Genomic DNA, 19738 nt, shown 5'->3' with positions numbered 1-19738 from the left:
GGCTGGAGTGCAGTGGCCGGATCTCAGCTCACTGCAAGCTCCGCCTCCCGGGTTTACGCCATTCTCCTGCCTCAGCCTCCGGAGTAGCTGGGACTACAGGCGCCCGCCACCTCGCCCGGCTAGTTTTTTGTATTTTTAGTAGAGACAGGGTTTCACCATGTTAGCCAGGATGGTCTCGATCTCCTGACCTCGTGATCCGCCCGTCTCAGCCTCCCAAAGTGCTGGGATTACAGGCTTGAGCCACCACGCCCGGCCCAAAAGTGAATATTTTTAGGAAAGTTTGCCCTTGCAATTTGAAGAAGCTAGTTATGATCACATATCACAGAAGGTGAACACCTGAGGGGTTCTTTTTTAAGGAATGCTTTCTTAGAGCTTTTATATGAAGATGACAAAAGGTAGAGACCCTGGGGCACTGGTGGCTTGACTGAAAGTGTGTGTTGTCAAAGATGTTCTTTTCATTGACTCCCCTGGAAGACTGTTCCCGTGACAGAGGGGAGGGCTGACCCAGTCTCCAGGCTTGACCTGAAAACCTGTTACCATGGCAATTTAATTCGCCAGATGTCAGTCTGCTTAACTAGAGCCTACCTTCCCATAGCTGGAAGAAACTATTTTTGATATCTCATGTCTATTTTTGAAGCACCATCTGCTAAATTTGCGCTCTGTCCAAACATAGACATGCAAAAACTCATTCATAGCCAGACTTCACCGCTTCAAATGTCTTTCATTCCATGAATCCGAAAGTCATTTGCTTAAAATTTATTATTATTATTATTTTTTTTGATGGAGTTTCTGTTCTGTTGCCCAGGCTGGAGTGCAGTGGCATGATCTTGGCTCACTGAAACCTCCACCTCCTGGGTTCAAGGGATTCTCCTGCCTCAGTCTCCTGAGTAGCTGAGATTACAGGCACCCACCACCACACCTGGCTAATTTTTTTATTTTTAGTAGAGATGAGGTTTCACCATGTTGGCCAAGCTGGTCTTGAACTCCTGACCTGAGGTCATCTGCCAGCCTCAGCCTCCCAAAGTGCTGGGATTACAGGCATGAGCCACCAAGCCCAGCCTTAAAATTAAATTTGATCTAGTTCAGAAAACATTAATGACACCTGACTGTGGGACATACAGAGGTGAGAAAGCCATTGTTTTGCCACCAAGGAGCTTGCAGTTCAGTAGGAAGGTAAGAGATAAACATGAATAACTATAGCCCAGAGCTGAATGTAATACATTCCTCCCGAGAGGATTGACCAAATTGTTATACAGGAAACAATTGCTTTCAGAAAGTACTTTTTCAGCTGTGCATTTTAACTCTGTATTCATGGTGCCTTGCACAGCCCTTGAGAAGTCATAATTGTTAATAAATGCTTGGTTGGTTGAGTGAATGAATGAGTGAGTGAATGATAGGTGGCCATTGAATATGGTTTAAAAAATTTTTTTTAAGAAGGGCATTTTGGGGCCGGGCGCACTGCCCCCGCTAGTTCACCAAAACTGCTCTTGTCAAGGTCACTAAAGACCTTCATGTTGCAAAATCCAATGGTCCAGCTTCAGGTCTCTTCTTACTCAAACTCTCTGCAGCATTTGTTCATTTAATCCCTGAAACACTTTCTGCTCTTGGATTCAGCCTATTTGAACTAAAGCGTAGCTGCTCATCCTGGCATTCGCAAATAGAAGTGATCACCAAAGAAACTTCTCTCGGCCAGGTGTGGTGGCTCATGCCTATAATCCCCACTTTGGGAGGCCAAGGCGGGCAGATCTCTTGAGGTCAGGAGTTTGAGACCAGCCTGACCAATACGGTGAAACCCTGTCTCTACTGAAAATAGAAAAATTAGCTGGGCATGGTGGCATGTGCCTGTAATCCCAGCTACTCTGGAGGCTGAGACAGGAGAATTGCTTGAACCGAGGAGGCAGAGGTTGCAGTGAGCCGAGATTGTGCCATTGCACTCCAGCCTGGGCGAGAGAACAATACTCCATCTCAAAAAAAAAAAAAAAAAACGGGGAGAAAGAAAAAAAGGAAGGGCATTTTGGGGAACACTAGTGAATATGCCATAGCTCCTGGCTCATTCAGAAGTATGTTGAAAGGGAAGCATGTTCCTGAGGGCTGTAGGTGCTAGGCTGAGACATTTGTCCTTGATGGGAAGACTATGGGGCTCCATGAAAGGTGCTCCATGACAAGGGACTGACTTGGTCAGAGGTGAACTGGAAAATGATCGTTGTGCCAGAAGATTGTTGCAGGCCGTGTTTCCAGGATTGGGTTTCTAATCAAGTGGCTTTGTCTAGTAAACTGATTATATTAGTCCAATTTTTTTCTAGGATATTTAGGAAAATCAAAGTGCTCATCATAAGCAAGTGATTCTCAATATTTAGACACAGTGAACTCATCAAGGGAGATCTTTAAACGTGCAGTCATCTGGCTCCCATCTCCAGAGAGTTTAATACAGCTCATGTGGAGGGGAGTCCCCAGTCCATATGGAGAGCCTGATGCAGGCAGATTTCACTTGAGAAACGCTCCAGTTGTACATTTCGCCTGGTGAACGTGATGTTGCCCAGAGGGAGACAGCTCTCTGGGCTTTGTTCTCTAGACTGGCTCACGGCCTGATTCATCAACTGCCCCCAGGACTGCATGTGCATCCCTGCCTCTTAGGTTCCTCCGTGGTACTTTTGCTCTGGTCTATGTATTAGAATATGCTAGAAAATTCTTAGGGCACATTTAGTGTTATTTATCCAGGAATTGGGGTGGGGTAATGAATTGCTTTCAGTAGGACACAAGCATTTATTTATAAAACTTTTAACCTTTTAGAAATTCAGAAACAAATTATTCTACATTCCAGCTAAGAAAATGTGTTATCTCCAAAATATTACCTGTTTTCCTGCTTCAAAACTTACTCTTTCCTGTTCTGCATTGTCCTTTTAGCTTACACTGAAGATAATATGATATTAGCCCTTTGTTGTGCTTGGGCAATGACCTTTGGCTCAAAGTAATAAAATTCTGGCTTAACCAGTACCACCATTTAACAAGACTTCATCTTGAAAAGCAGAATGAGGATCAAAGGCAGAGGCCAGGCACCATGGCTCATGCCAGAAATACCAGCACTTTGGGAGGCTGAGGCAGGAGAATCGCTTGAGTCTGGGATCACTTGACACCAGCCTGGGCAACACAGGGAGACTCCAACTCTACAAAAAATAAAAATAGTTAGCTGGGTGTGGTGATGCACGTCTGTAATTCCAGCCACTCTGGGGGCTGAGGTGGAATGATCATTTGAGCCCAGGAGGAGATGAATGGAGAGGGAGAATGTTTGGAAAAAGGGGGCTGCCAGGGGCTGAAGTGGGGTTTGTGTTCCAGCCAGGAGATCCCAGTCCAGCCAGGGTGAGCAGCAAGTGCTCCTCTTCCTCAGCCATTCCTAGGAGTTGCCTTCATTGGGGAGTTCTAACAAGGATCTCCCTCCCTGGCAAGGTGCAGACAAAGCGGGGTGATGGAGGTGAGGGGACAATGACCTGCAGATCTGGTGACATCTGATATCTGAGTGACTGATAGCCCACTCTCTTCTGCTTGGTAGAGAGAAGTGGTACTAGAGAAGAGTATGGGAGCCTGGAGGAAGAAGGGACATTGATATGCACTGGGGAAAGGCACAGTTGGGGATGCCAAAGGCAAACTTGACTGTATCACCAGGTCCTCTAGGGCTGCCAACTCTTCAGCACTGAGTGGGTGGACAGAAGCCATGTAGGCAAGTGTCATTATCATAAGTGACTGCACCCAAGGGCAGTTGGCAGGAATATTGCTGCTGAGCTTCTGGAAAGAGGACACAATACATCCCAGGAATGATTACATTGCTGGAGCTATGATGGAGAGCCATTTATAAATGTTAATGGAAACATCACAAGGAAGGAAGAGTGGATCACACACGCAGTTACTGATATTCAGAAAGGAGACAGGTCAGTGTTAGATGCAGTCAGAAGCTTGGTAGGATTTGACCAAGTGACATTATAATTGTTGGAGAGGCAGGATGGCATTCCTACAAGGGAGTTGTGAAGAGCTTGTCATAGCCAGAGAGGGACAGTGAGGAACCTTGAACCATTCTGAATCAACAGATCTGGATTTGAGCATTGGCTCCACTATCAAGCTGTGTGACAATAGGCATGTCATTTAACCTCTCTGAGCCTCAAGTTCCTTTCTTACAACATCAGGAGGTTGGATTTAATTATATGTAGGGTCTCCTCCAGCTCCAAGTTCTGTGATTCTATTAAAACGGCCTGGTCACGGCTGGGTGCAGTGGCTCACGTCTGTAATCCCAGCATTTTGAGAGACTAAGGTGGGTGGATCACTTGAGGTCAGGAGTTCAAGACCAGCCTGGCCAATATGGCAAAACCCTGTCTCTATTAAAAATACAAAAATTAGCCAGGCGTGGTGGTGTGCTCCTGTAGTCCCAGCTACTTGGGAGGTCGAGACTGGAGAATCCCTTGAACCCAGGAGGTGAAGGATGCAGTGAGCTGAAGTCGTGCCACTGCACTCCAGCCTGGGTGAAAGAGCGAGACTCTGTCTCAAAAAAAAAAAAAAAAAAAAAAAAGCCTGATCAAAGCCAGGGTTCATGTATTATAAGAAGATGGGATGAGAAAGTTTTTTTGTTTTTTTTTTTTTTCAGATGGAGTCTTGCTCTGTTGCCAAGGCTGGAGTGCAGTGGCGAGATCTCGGTTCACTACAACCTCTGCCTCTGTGCTCAAGTGATTCTCCTGTCTCAGCCTCCCAAGTAGCTGGGATTACAGGCATCCGCCACCATGCCTGGCTAATTTTTGTATTTTTTATTTTTTTTTTTTTAGTAGAGAAGGGGTTTTGCCCTGTTGGCCAGACTGGTCTCGAACTCCTGACCTCAGGTGATCCACCCACCTTGGCCTCCCAAAGTGGGGATTACAGGCATGAGCCACCAGGCCCGGCCGAGAGAAGTTTCTTTGGTGATTACTTCTATTTGCAAATGCCAGGATGAGCAGCTACGCTTTAGTTCAAATAGGCTGAATCCAAGAGCAGAAAGTGTTTCAGGGATTAAATGAACAAATGCTGCAGAGAGTTTGAGTAAGAAGAGACCTGAGGCTGGACCGCTGGATTTTGCAACATGAAGATCTTTAGCGACCTTGACAAGAGCAGTTTTGGTGGACTAGTGGGGCAGAGGGCTGGCTGGAAGAAGCATGAGAATCAGAGGCAGAGTGAAGAATGTGAGTAAAAATTATTCTTCTGAGGAGTTTGCTCCCAAAAGGGTCAGGAAAAATGGAGCAGTAACTGTAGGAGGCACTGTGGAGTCAGTGAAAGTTTTGTTTTTTAAAATGCTCGGTGATATTTCAGCATGTTTATATTTTGATAGGAATGATCCAGTAGAAAGGGGGAAAATGATGAACGTATAAAGAGGCAGAAATCGCAGAGGCAAAACTTGAGTAGCAACAGGAGATAGGATCTGTGCAAATGTGGAAGTGTTGGCTTCAAGTCAGGGAGCACAGATAGTTCGGTGACTAATTGTAGCAGGAGAGAAGGCAACAGATACAGGTAGATGATTGATTTGGAGTTGGAAAGATGTGGAAATTATCTTCTAATTGCCTATTTTCTCAATGAAATAAGAAGCCAGGTCATTAGTGGACAATGAGAAAGAAAGGATGTTGGAAGCTTTCAAGATGCAAAATAGGTGGCAGTTCAGAAAGGTAAAGTGATTTGACTGTGCTGGTTAATCAGTGGTCATCTCAGACCAGGATCCAGGAAAGCTTTGGGATAGATGTCTTGGAAATGTGGTAAGATGTCCAGGCAGCCATGTGAGGACACTTAGAGTTTGCGATCAGGAAATTAAAGTGAGACCAGTCCAGTAAGATGTCTATGCTTCCCAGCCGAGTTCAGCTGGCTGGGTGCAGAGGTGAAGTCAGTGGAGGGTTGAATAAACCAGGTAAGCACGGTGAAGTGAGAGGCGGAAAGGGATCAAGGGGCATGCAGTGGGGTGGTTGCAGTGTTAGGTGGCGGGATCTAACCTGGGCTAGGGGAAAAGCAAAGACATGGAGGAAGTGGGGAGCAGGGAAGGCAGTGTGCTCATTAGATTGGGGCTGCCCATGGGCTGGAGTAAGAGAGGAAGCAAACTGGAAAGATACAAAAGATGGCCTCTTGCCCAGGCGTGGTGGCTCACGCTTGTAATCCCAGCACTTTGGGAGGCCAAGGCAGGCAGATCACTTGAGGTCAGGAGTTCGAGGCCAGCCTGGTCAACATGGTGAAACCCCGTCTACTAAAAATACAAAAATTAGCTGGGTGTGGTGGTGGGTGCCTGTAATCCCAGCTACTCAGGAAACTGAGGCAGGAGAATCGCTTGAACCCGGGAAGCAGAGGTTGCAGTGAGCTGAAATCACACCACTACACTCCAGCCTGGATGACACAGTGAGACTCCACCTCAAAAAAAAAAAAAAAAAAAAAAAAAAAAAAAAAAAAAAAAGATGGCCTCTCTGGTGGATTGAATAGTGGCCCTCTAAAACGCATGTCTATATGGAACCTCAGAATATGACCTTATTTGGAAACAGGGTCTTTGCAGATGTAATTAGTTAAGTAAAGTCACACTAAATTCAGTGACTGTTGTTCCTTGTTTGTTTTGTTTTTTGAGACAGAATCTCTCTCTGATGCCCAGGCTGGAGTGCAGTGGCATGATCTCAGCTCACTGCAAACTCCGCCTTCCAGGTTCAAGTGATTCTCCTGCCTCAGCCTCCCAAGTAGCTGGGACCACAGGTGTGCACCACCACGCCTAGCTAATTTTTTTTGTATTTTTAGTAGAAATGGGGCTTTGCCATGTTGACCAGTCTGGTCTTGAACTCCTGGCCTCAGGTGATCTGCCCGCCTCAGTCTCCCAAAGTGCTGGGATTACGGGTGTGAGCTGCTGAACCTGGCCAACTTGTTCTTATGAGAAGAGGGGAGGACACACAGGGAGAAAGGCCATGTGACCACAGAGGCAGAGACTGGAGTAATGCAACCATAGGCAAGGCATGCTTAGGATTGCTGGGAGCTACCGGCTAGGAAGAGACAGGAAGGATTTTTCCCTCGAGGCTTCAGAGGGAGAACGTCTCTGCCAACATATTGATTTTATACTTGTAAGGTTTGGAACTGTCAGGGAATATATTTCTTTATTTTCTTTTCTTTCTTTTTCTTTCCTTGCTCTGTCACCCAGGACAGAGTGCAAGGGCATGATCATGGCTCACTGCAGCCTTGACCTCCTGGGGTCAGATAGTCCTCCCACCTTAGCCTCCTGAATAGCTCGGACTACAGGCATGCACCACCACGCCTGGCTAGTTTTAAAAAAATTTTTTGTAGAGATGGGGGGGGTCTCCCTATGATTGCCCAGGCTGATCTCAAACTCCTGGGCTCAAGCGATCCTCCTGCTTCGGCCTCCCAAAGTACTGGGATTAGAGGTGTGAGCCCCTGCACCTAGCCAGACAATAAATTTCTATTGTTTTAAGTCACCCAGTTTGTGGGACTTCCTTACGACAGCCTTCAGAAGCTAATACAACTAGCAGCTTCCTGTTCAGTGGGAGATTCCTGACTTGGTGTGGCCCTCTGTGGTGGCGAAAGAGTAGCTCTTTGTAGATCCACTTGGCTGTGGATCACACTCATGCCTGGGTCTCATGAACAGGGCCTGCCAGCACAACTGCTAGCATTTTGCTCATGACACAGCTTGCACATGAGGGTGTGTTTAACAGTGCCATAGGGGCCCCCTCGTTCTTTGTGGAACCCATAGCATTCTTTGTGGAGCCCATACCATTGTTTAATCCCCTGCAGCTTCCTGCCACATAAAGGGGAGGTTTCCTGCTCGAATATTCTTCTGCTGCAAGGCACAGAAGCTGGCTGTCACCATGGCTTAGGCTGGTTTCCTCTGACTCATCCCTTTAGCCTAAAGTCTGAATAGCAGAAGACGTTCCCAGAAGAAATTGGCTCTTCGTTATCCGTAGGCTGATTCTAGAGCATCCATTGAGAATGTAATGAGTACTTGTCCAGAGTCCAGCATTGCAAAGGGGTATGATTGACCCCGACTTTTTCTCCTGCTTACTGCCATAAACAATCACTGGCCCAAAATGGTATAATTTACGGCAAGGAAGATGTCCCACTTAAGCCCAGGATGACGGAAGGAAGTTCGTCTTCGTTGTTTGGAGGAACCCAACAGCTATCAGCCCCAGCCATTTTTTGGTCCAGGACAGGTTTGCAGAGAAAAGGTGCCTGGCCCCCAGTGCTTCCCTGATGCTGGTGCCAAGGTTGGGAGGAGCACCCCTTCAACCGTCTGGGTATTCTTTTCTGAGAGCTGCTCAGTAGTTTTTCAAATGTGAAGGCACATTTGTGCCTGGGATCCTGTTCCCCTTCCCATTTATTTACTCATTCCACATTTATCAAGCCCTTTCTATATACTTTATGTAAGGTGTTCTGTAAGGCATGGGGCAGATACTAACCCAGTGGCACTAGAGGAATTAAAGACACACACACAGAAATATAGAGTGTGGAGTGGGAAATCGGGGCTGACAGCCTTTGGAACTGAGAGCCAGGAACAGAGATTTACCCACATATTTATTGACAGCAAGCCAGTGATAAGCATTGTTTCTATAGATTAACTAAAAGTATTCCTTATGGGAAACAAAGGGATGGGCTCTGGCTAGTTATCTGCAGCAGGAACATGTCCTTAAGGCACAGATCACTCATGCTATTGTTTGTGGCTTAGGAACACCTTAAGCGGTTTTCTGCCCTGGATGGGCCAGGTATTCCTTGCCCTCATTCCAGTAAACCCAGAACCTTCAGCTTGGGCATCATGGCCACCGTGAACACCACAAAAAGTTCTTTCATCTTTCTTCTCTTCACAGTGCTGCAGAGATTTTGTTTATGGTCCGTTTTGGGGCCAGTTTATGGCCAGATTTGAAGGCCTGTTCCCAACAGATACAAAGAAGCAAAGGCAAGCTCCCTGCTTCTGAAATGCCTGGGAGTAGAGGAAGCCTATGGGTTGACAAGCAGGTGCAAGACTGTGTGGCAAGGACTAGAAAGAACAATGTGTGCGTAGGACAGAGTGGGACTAACTCCATCTGGAAAAGGTGGGGAGGGTGTTTTGGAAGATGGTATGTTTCATCTGAAACTTAAGGAGGAGAGGAACTTACCTGGTAGAGAGTAGGACAAAGAAGATTCCAAGAGCTTGCATCCAGGTGCCCTAAGAGAAAAAGCAGGTAAGCCCTTTTTTTGATGTCTCTTCAAGAATAGGCAAGAGGAGGCCCAGATCATCTTGCAGAGGACAAAGATTTCTTATCTTTGGCTTCCATGAGGTTTTCTCAGTAGCCTGAAAAAGATGTTGAGGTACTAGCAGGACAACATGTCCTTTACCTGCAGCCTGGTTTTAAATCCGGCTTTAAACCAGTGAGACAGGGTGAAAACTTGGTCCTGGTTTTAGCTCAGCTTCTAATAACTTAACCACAGGCAAGTTGCCTCAGCTTTCTGGACCTCAGGTTTTCTGTCCATAAAATGGGGTGAAGGGTAAGTTGGATCAAGGATCTCTAAGATCCCTTCTAGGACAACATTCTGTGGGTCCATGGCTACTTGAAGGAAGTGTGAAGTGAGGATCTAGAGAGTGTTGAGTCAAAGGATCGGAGGACAGAGTAGGAAGTCACACTCAATGAGTAGGAGACAAAAACAGGGGCCCACAGAAGAACCCAAAAAAGTAGATCGGGGGAGGAGAGCTGCCATGATCTAAAAATATGCATATGAGCACTGGTGTTCAAGGCTGTGGAAGATTCAATATGGAGATATAGAAAAGGGTACTGAGCTTGGCAAGGAGAGGTTGTGATTGACCTTTGAAGAACAGAAGCCAGGCTAGGACGGGCAAAGCATGAATGAATGGATGGTGAGGAGCAGGGCCCACCCTGGGCTAATTGCAAAGCAGTGCATATGGAGGCCCCCTCTTCCCTTGTGGCTGCCTCTTCCTCACTATCGGCCCCCTGCCTGCGGTGCTGCCCACTCTAGCGCCCCATCCCCATGCCCCACATAGCTGGTTCCAGGAAATGTCCTGTGCTCCAGAAGAAGCCCCTTCCAATTGCAATGGTCTGAATGTTTGTGTCCCTCCACAATTCATACATTGAAATCCTAACCCTGAAGGTGATGGTATTAGGCAGCGGGGCCTTTAGGGAGGTGATTAGGTCACGGGGGCAGAGCCCTTATGCATGGGATTAGTGCCCTGATAAAAATGGGCCCAAGGGAACTCCTTTGCTCCTTCCACTATGGGAGGCAGAGAAGGCTCCAAGTGCATACCAGGAAGTGGGCCCTCACCAGACACCAAATCCGCCAGTGCCTTGATCTTAGACTTCCCCACCTGCAGCACTGTGAGAAATAAATTTCTGTTGTCTAAAAGCCACCCAGTTTGTGGTATTTTGTTATAGCAGCCCAAACAGATGAAGACACCAACCGAAACTGATTGTACAGCAAAACTGAAAAATAAAAAGTTAATTTATTGGGTGCTGCTATATGCCAGATACTGTGCTAAAGGCTTCAGCTATAGATAATTACACCTTTACAGTAACCCTGTGGTAAATACCATTATTTTACCCTTTTAACAAATGAAGAAACTGAAGCTTAGAGAAATTAAGAAACTTACTCAGACTCACATAGCTGGAAAGTGGAAGGTGGGGAATGGATTTGAGCCCAGGCTGCACGGCTTCAGAACCCAAGATTTCAAGAGCCATGCTACATAGTAATCTGATGAAACTCATTCATACCAGGATGTGAATGACTGACAGGTGACTGTGGAAATTAAATCTGTTTCATGATCTTGCATCATAGAGAAGGAGTTTCAGCATCCAAAAGCAGGGTTCTAGACAGGGAGGCTTGTCTTCTAGGCTCTCTTAGATTATATTGTACAGATTACCAGAAGTTTTAACTCTTTGTGTATTAAGAAAAGAAAAGTTAAAGTTTGTCAGTGAGTTTCAAAGAGCTCGTGAATAAAAGAAAGGGGAGAGGTAGTAGGCAGAGTTGATATTTGGTTTTTGGTTTTGTAAGGAGAGAAAGATCTGTGTCTACTTGAAGGCATAGGAAAGGCTGCAATAGAGACAGAACCCCTTTAGGTACACAAGAGAGAGGAGACATCTGGGGAGCCTGAAAATATTCAGGAGGTCGTAGGTTCTAATGCATGTCAGAGGGTTGAGATTTTCACCCCGCTGAGCAAGGTAAAACTTTTCCTGAGTGCAGAGGAAAGGTAGGGGGATAAAAGAGAGGACACATGTGTGTGAAAGTGACAAGCCAGGAGGAGGAAGGGAGAGCACGATGATCACCTTGGTGCTTGGCAAGAAAATGAGGAGAGTTTCTTTTCTGCCATGAGAGTGGAAAGAGCAGTTGTGAATTAGGAGGTTCAAGCAGGAAACAGTGTAAATAGTTCATGAGCAGATCTCTAGAGAAAAGATCTGCAGTGGGAGGGATGGAGTTGAAGCCTGTCCTTGTAAGACTTCAGTGTTCCATGGCCTTTCTTCCTTTCTCCATCCTGACACTGATGAGAACTCAGTGATCCCTGGCTGGGTGCGACGGTGCCATCTCCTCTCATTGTCCCTGTGATCTCTGCCATTCTCTTGGTCTCTTTTGAAGGCAGCCTGAGCAAGAGCCCTGATGCACCGTGAACACATTTTCCTAAAGAATTTTTCCAAGTCACAAGAAGTCCCAAGTCAGTGTCACCAAGAGGATCTCCTTCACCTGCCACTTTAGGAACACTTAAAACATGATGGCAGACAAAACTGTGTCCTGGAAACCTGAACCTTTGGACATTTATAGGATAAGGGCTATCCCTCACTGGGTTTCTTTCTGATATTTTAGGAGATGGGGAAGAAGATGAAGGTGATGAAGACAGGTTGGACAATGCAGTCAGGGGCCCTGGGCCTAAGGGGCCAGTTGGGACGGTGTCGGAAGCTCAGCTTGCTCGGAGGCTCACCAAAGTAAAGAACAGCCGGCGGATGCTGTCCAATAAGCCACAGGACTTCCAGGTAGGAACGGCCTGGTGCTCTGCATCTTTGTTTAATCTTCACATTGCCCATCTGCTGGCAATTGCAGTGATGTTTCAGTGGACCTATTCCAATGGACAATGGCTCAACTAGTAAAGGGAGATGTCAGTGCATAAACCCAGTAAGAAAAGCTCTCCATCTTTCTTCTGCAGGCACACGTGGGTTTAGTCCAGCCAGATGACAGTCTCCAGAGAAATAAAACTATAATTCTCCTTCCCTTTGGCAGAAGGAAAGAGCTAATCAAAGAATAGAAGCACAAATACTGTGTTTTTTGTAGCTCTGGGCACTGTCTTAGACTTGGGAGGCAGCTGCGGAGTTGGTTCATCACTAGGCTCAGCAAGACCAGGTGCATGGCTGGAGTCTGAGCAGTGACCTCCACCTGCCCTGCCATTTCCCAGGCCAGCTTTGAATGATTTCATCCCCACAGCTGCTCTTGGTCTCTATAACCCAACCCCAGTTCCCATCTTGGGAATGAGCCCACGTGGCCCCGCCCAACTGGTAGCACCTGGTATACCACACCGCTGCCCTGGCCTGGTGTTAGCAATCCTAATAGGCGAAGGAAATGAAGCAACACCTGAGGATCCTAAGGATCCCACGTGCTGGGAAAGGATGGGTGACCACCCCTCTTCTGTGCTGCAGATCCGCGTCCGGGTGATTGAGGGCCGACAGTTAAGTGGCAACAACATAAGACCTGTGGTCAAAGTTCACGTCTGTGGCCAGACACACCGAACAAGAATCAAGAGAGGAAATAACCCATTTTTTGATGAGGTAAAAGGGTTGAGAGGCCATGTTTCTGCTCGTGAGTCCCACAGGGGAGGGAAACATGGGAGCAACTTCACTGGTGAAGACGCCACTGAGTTCCAATCAGAGATCACAGGAACAAAATTAGGTGTAACCATGTGAACACATGGCAGGGTCTTGGACAAAGCCCTGGAGTTTAAGCTTCGTGGTAAACCCACTTCTGGAGAAATGGGTAAGTAACAAATATAGCTTTTTTTTTTTTTTGAGACAGAGTTTTGCTCTTCTTGCCCAGGCTGGAGTGCAGTGGCGTGATCTCGGGTTGCTGCAACCTCCGCCTCCGGGGTTCAAGTGATCCTTCTGCCTTGGCCTCCCAAGTAACTGGGATTACAGGCATGCACCACTACACCTAGCTAATTTTGTATTTTCAGTAGAGACAAGGTTTCACTATGTTTGTCAGTCTGGTCTCGAACTCCTGACCTCAAGTTATCCACCCACTGCCAAAGTGCTGGGATTACAGGCGTGAGCCACTGCGCCCAGCCAGCATTTATTTAAATAAAATTGTTCACTTGGGACAATCTAAAAAATATCTAGCTTTTAGATATCTAAATGCTAAATGATGTGAAGATCCAAGGCTAAGCAGGTATGGGGGTACACACCTGTAATCCCAACACTCAAGAGGCTGAGATGGGAAGAGTGCTTGAGCCCAGATGTTCAAGACCAGCCTGGGCAATATAGTGAGGCGCCTTTAAAAAAAAGTACCTGGTCCCCTCTGTCGGTGGCTCTCAGATGCTGTTGCCTTTCTGCTGTTTTTGTGACAGCTTCTTGATGATCCCTTCCTGATGGATCCCTTTGACCCTTGTGAGAGAGGACGTGATGTCTCCGAAATCTACCTTTGCTTATTCTAATTAGCAAAGTGTCTCTGAGGGACAACTCTCTGTGACTAATCCAGTTTTTTAGAGGTGTCAAAACATACTTGGCTGCAAAAATAATGTATGTTAAAGGAAAGCAGTTATTTGCACACAGGGGTTTTGTTTGTTTTGCCCCCCATACTGATTTTTTTTTTTTTTTTTTTGAGACAGAGTCTCGCTCTGTTGCCAAGGCTGGAGTGTGGTGGTGCAATCTCAGCTCACTGCAACCTCCACCTTCCAGGCTGAAGCAATCCTCTCACCTCAGCCTCCTAAGTAGGTGGAACTACAGGCACACACCAACATGCTCAGCTAATATTTATATTTTTAGTAGAGATGGGGTTTTGCCATGTTGCCCAGGCTGGTCTCAAACTCCTGGCCTCAAGTGTTCCGCCTACCTTGGCCTTGCAAAGTGCTGGGATTACAAACGTGAGCCACTGTGCCCTGCCTCCCATAGTGAGAATTTAGCCTGTTCTATTACCCTCTTTTATAACACTCCACAAAAATACGTGATACCTTGACAACCATCTCAAATGCCACAAAACTCCATGACTGGGCTGTGGGGAGAAATGATATATTTAGGGAACTTTTCATAGTCTTGCCCAACTGTACTGAGAAGACACATTTCTGGGATTCCTCAGGCCTATATCTCCTGCTCTGTTCTCCAGCCCAGGCCTGTCTTATCACACTTCCTCTTCATTCCCTACAGCTTCTAATCCCAACCCTGGTGTTTGTCCTGTTTTTTTTTTTTTTTTTTTTTTCCTATCTTTGTTCAGAAAAGACATGGTTTCTTCCATGCAGCATTTCTCTTTCTTCCCCTTTGTTCAAACTGGCTTCCAGCTCTGCAGAAGGCCCCATTTTCTTCTCACCTATAACCTCTCCCCGTCAAAGGAATCGCAGACGACAGCCGGCAGCCAAGTACAGTAGTATACACATTCTCACAAGAGGTAGGGGCTGCACAGAGATGGGGCACTAGAAATGGACTTGAGGGAAGGCAGAGAGAGATTCACGTTGAGGGCAAGACTGGATGGGGAGGGGAGGAGGCAAGATGCTGGATTACTTGGGCCTAACGCGTAAACCCTGTCGATGTGTTGATAATGCAGGCTTCCTGTTGACTCAGCTACATTCCCAGGAGCCCAGCAAACATCTCCACCTTCCTCAGAATTTTCCTATTTTAATGAGTTTGAGGGGGATTAGATCTCTTGGCAAAAGAGAAGACCAGTACATTAATCAATAAAAAAATTTTATGGGATAGGAGAAACAAAAGTAAGATGATAAAAACAAATATATATATATATATAAAAGAGGTTTACTAAAAAAGTTACTAGTATGGCAAGGCATGGTAGCTCACACCTATAATACCAGCACTTTGGGAGGCCGAGGTGGGTAGATCACTGAAGATCAGGCATTCAAGACCAGCCTGGACAACATGGTGAAACCCTATCTCTACTAAAAATGCAAACAATTAGCTGGGTGTGGTGGCGTGCACCTGTAGTCCCCGCTACTCAGGAGGCTGAGGCAGGAGAATTGCTTGAACCTGGGAGCAGGGTTGCAGTGAGCCAAGATCGGGCCACTGCCCTCCAGCCTGGGTGACAGAGCGAGACTCTGTCTCACAACAAAAAATTAGCCTGGCATGGTGATGGGTGGCTGTAATCCGAGTTACTTGGGAGGTTGAGGCAGGAGAATTGCTTGAATCCTGGAGGCGGAGGTTACATTGAGCCAAGATCTTGCCACTGCACTCCAGCCTGGGCGACAGAGCAAGACTCTGTCTTTAAAAAAAAAAAAAAATCCTAGCCTGTATATATCTTTTTAACCAAATAATATTAAACTTACTATCACCAATAATGGGAACAAAAAAGAAATGATGTGGTGTCCTCAGGTGGTATAATGGAAGTAATCAACATCACCTGTGTCAAGTCTTGTCAAATGGCCAATTTGCATCCAACAGTGAGGAAACATTCACCCAAGTCTAGACTGTGGGATATTCCACAAAACAATGGGCATGGTGGCTCACACCTGTAATCCCAGTACTTTGGGAGGCCAAGGCAAGAAGATCACTTGAGGCCAGTAGTTCAAGACCAGCCCGAGCAACATAGTGAAACTTCATCTCTATTTAAAGAAGAAGAAGAAGCAAGGAAAAACACAAGAAACAAAGAAGGAAATAGCACTGTTCTATATAAAAGGAAGCTGAAGAGACTCAAAACCAAATGCAATGTATGATTCTTGCATAGATCCTAGATTTCTTTGAAAAGCTAAAGTGTTTTTGTAGGGATGATTGGCGAAATGTGAAAATTGACTGTATGTTAGATGTTAAATTTCTTGGTTATGATAATGGTATTGCAATTATATAAGAAGATGTCCTTGCTCTTAGGAGATGCATGTAAATGTATTTTGAAGGGGTGAAGTGTCATGATATCTAGAACTTTCTTACAAATAGTTCAGTTTGAAAAAGAGAAAGATAAAGCAAGTGTCCAAAAATGGAACAATTGGTGAACATAGGTGAAAGGTGGTATTTATTTTATCATTCTTTCAGCTTTCCTGTAGATTACAAATATTCCTAAGTAAAAGTTGGAGGAAAAGTCTCAGTTGGAATAAATGCTCAATCTTTTTCTTTTAGGATTAACATTTATTAGCCTAACATGGTTAAACCTCCTATATGCCTAATATTCATATCCCAAGAATCAACCTTCTTAGAATTAGCTTTTACAATGTGGTCAATATTGACTTTGCTGAGGCACTAACTTAATTTAATGGGCAAAATTGTCTTTTAAGATGCTTTCTTGAAGTAAAATTAGAGTCACTAGACACTAATACAGCTAAAGATATCAGAGAAATTTAAAACACGCCAGGTCATGCCAGCTGTAAGCAATTTTTTTTTTTTTTTTTTTTTTTTTTGAGGTGGAGTCTTGCTCTGTCGCCCAGACTGGAGTGCAGTGGCACAATCTCGGCTCACTGCAAGCTCCACCTCCCGGGTTCACGCCATTCTCCTGCCTCAGCCTCCCGAGTAGCTGGGACTACAGGCGCCCGCCACCTCGCCCGGCTAGTTTTTTGTATTTTAGTAGAGACGGGGTTTCACCATGTTAGCCAGGATGGTCTCGATCTCCTGACCTCGTGATCCGCCCGTCTCGGCCTCCCAAAGTGCTGGGATTACAGGCTTGAGCCACTGCGCCCGGCCAGCAATTGTTTTAGTAAGCATTGCAACATGAAGTCACCTTGGATCTTTTTTCCTCTTTTTTTTTTTTTTTTTTTTGAGATGGCTTCTCACTATATTGCCCTGGCTGACCTTGAACTCCTGGGCTCAAGCACTCCTCTCACCCTCCTGAGTGTTGGGATTACAGGGGTGAACCCCCATACCTGCTTAGGCTTGGATCTTTACATCATTTAGCCTTTAGATATCTAGTCCCAGGTGAACAATTTTATTTAGTTAACTAAATGCTGTATTTGTTATTTACTCCTTTCTCCTTTTTCCAACATGAAGAAGTGGGTTTACCATGAAGCTTAAACTCCAGGGCTTAAACTCCAGGCCTTGCCATGTGTTCACATGGTCAAAACTAATTTTGAATTTGTGTTTTGTATTTTTTTAGGAGGGCCCCCAAAATTATAGCATCAGATCCCATTAAATCCGAGTCCCCTGTTAACATTTAAACATCTGCTCTATTGTTTTGGCAGTTGTTTTTCTACAATGTCAACATGACCCCTTCTGAATTGATGGATGAGATCATCAGCATCCGGGTAAGGGTCAGTGAGTAGGAAGGTGCTGCTCACTCACTGCCAGGCAAAGCCAATCATTTCTTCACTACTCTTCTTTCTTGCAGGTTTATAATTCTCACTCTCTGCGGGCAGATTGTCTGATGGGGGAATTTAAGGTGGGTGACAACAGTCTGCTTCATTCAACTTGCAGAAAGATGAGAACTTTCATAATAGAAATGTGATTCCTGTGTACCCATCTTGGTGGCATCTTGGGAATGTGTAAGGGTGCAGCATGATGACGCTTGCTGAAGGCTGCCTGGGGCTTGTCTATTTCCAAAGTGTAACACTGAACAGAGCTCTCAAAGTAAGATGACCTGAAGCTGCCATATCAGGGCCCTTCCCAGGGTTGTATCTGTAGATGGAAGCAAATCCACTGCCACAGAGGGAAGGGGTGTTGACCAGGGCAAGAAACCCACCATCCATCTCCACTTACTGGGGGCCCCAGAGCTTCATCTGTAAAGCCAATTATGATAAATCCAGAGTGTGAAAGGAAAGCCAAACAAGGCAAGATATTCAGGGTGTTTCTCTAAGTAACTCTCACTGGAATGAAAGGACAAATTCTTAGCTGGCTTCTTCCCAGCAATTCTATGTGGAATAGGCTGCCTCTCCAAGAAAGGAGCTCTAGTCACTAGAAGTCCTAGAGGATGATCTGGGTCAGGGAGACCTGTGTTCATACCCTGTCTGCCACCAAGTAGCCACATGTCCCAGAGGAACTCAATCTCTCTGATCCTTAGTTTCTTCATCTGTAAAATGAGGTGATTGAGAAAATTAAATGAGATGGTATGTGTAAAGCACCTAGCACAGTACCTGGCACATTGAAGTGCACAATCAATGGTTATATTAATAGTAGCATTAGCTGGAGGAGGAGGAGGAAGAGGAGGAGAATTGGACAGGAAACTGGGCCAGGTGAATTTCTGTAGGATGACCAATGGTCCCACTTTGCCTGGGATTTTAGTGGTAAAATTGAGAATAACCAGGGCAGACTGGGACATATTGGTCACTTTGCTTCCGTGGTCTCTTCCAGCCCTAAGACTAGCTCATTCATTCAATAGTGATTTACTGAGAGTCTTCCATGTGCCACACATCAGACAAGGCACTGGGGATACAGAGAGGATAAGATGGAAATGGTGGGTCTCAAGGAAATTTAAGTGTAATCAAGATATGATATTGACATATAATAATGATGGCTTCTTTAAAGTGACTAGACTGATTTTAAAATCTACTTAGACTACTTTTGATTATTGTTTTCCCAGATTGATGTTGGATTTGTTTATGATGAACCTGGTAAGTAATATTCTCCCATCAATTTGAAGTCTTCAATTCATTCCTTCTAACTCTGAAGATGATTCCAGGAATCAAGACAATCTGGGGCATCAAAGAATTAAAGGAATTTTTAAAAAATATTAGGGAGAAGAGAGGATGCTTAGTGGGAATAAGTAACAGTAGCTTAGTACAAATGTCTAATTTTTTATCTTAACATTCAAAATAGATGATTTCTATGTTTCGTGAGGATATTTTGACCTTATCAAAGTTAAATTATAAAACTAGTTGGTACAGCGTAGTCTTGTTTGTTACATGAGGACAGAACGGTGGGGGTGGGGTACAGGGAGAGTAAAAAACAAGACATGAAAGTGGAGACTCATCTGGGGAATTTGGTGTGTCATGAGGAGGCTTCCAAGAAAATGCAGTTTATCGTATGGCAGAGGAATCACAGACCTATCAGCATCTCTTTAGCATGTCCCTTTCCTTTTACTCCTTCTCTATTTTAGGCCATGCTGTCATGAGAAAGTGGCTTCTTCTCAATGACCCGGAAGATACCAGTTCAGGTTCTAAAGGTTATATGAAAGTCAGCATGTTTGTCCTGGGAACCGGAGATGAGCCTCCTGTGAGTCCCTACGTTCTCTACTTTCTACACTTCTCACTAAAAAAGAAGACCAAGAGTTAAGCCTGTGGGCATGGGTAATTGTGAAATGGAGCACAGCTTGCCATCAGTACCCTCTGATTGCCCCTATTCTTCAAAAGCTGTTCTTTTCTTCATCATGGAATTATCATTCTAGCTTGCTTAGACTCCTATCTGGTGTCTATGAGTGAGCGTTTAATTGAGAAAAGATGCATGTGTTTTTACAATGTCCTTGCATCATTAGAAAAACTGCTTTTATCTAGAAAGCATGACTTACTTGCAGAATTAGGCATTGCTACCTAAATGGTTAGTGATTATTCTAGGAAACTGGGTGGCAAACTGCAGAATAGTAAGTGGCCAGAGAGAAGTTGAAGGGACATCAGGAACACACACATTCTCTCTCTCTCTCTCTCTCTCTCTCCCTCTCTCTCTCCCTCTCT

General features: G+C 45.3%; 1 protein-coding gene across 1 annotated transcript in view; it reads left to right on the top strand.

Annotated features, from left to right (window-relative positions):
* Positions 1-19738, top strand: part of MYOF (myoferlin) — a 157796-nt gene that overhangs the window by 35359 nt on the left and 102699 nt on the right. Inside the window, 6 exon segments of the mRNA XM_017876763.1 lie at positions 11818-11984; positions 12642-12770; positions 17318-17380; positions 17464-17514; positions 18652-18682; positions 19168-19283. Of these exon segments, the coding sequence (XP_017732252.1) occupies positions 11818-11984; positions 12642-12770; positions 17318-17380; positions 17464-17514; positions 18652-18682; positions 19168-19283 (557 nt within the window).

This window comes from Rhinopithecus bieti, unplaced genomic scaffold (genome assembly GCF_001698545.2).
Source record: "Rhinopithecus bieti isolate Rb0 unplaced genomic scaffold, ASM169854v2 scaffold_9383, whole genome shotgun sequence".
In the NCBI taxonomy this organism is placed as follows: domain Eukaryota; kingdom Metazoa; phylum Chordata; class Mammalia; order Primates; family Cercopithecidae; genus Rhinopithecus; species Rhinopithecus bieti.
The sequence above is the reverse complement of the archived record's forward strand: the minus strand, read 5'-3'. Positions and strand labels throughout refer to the sequence as shown.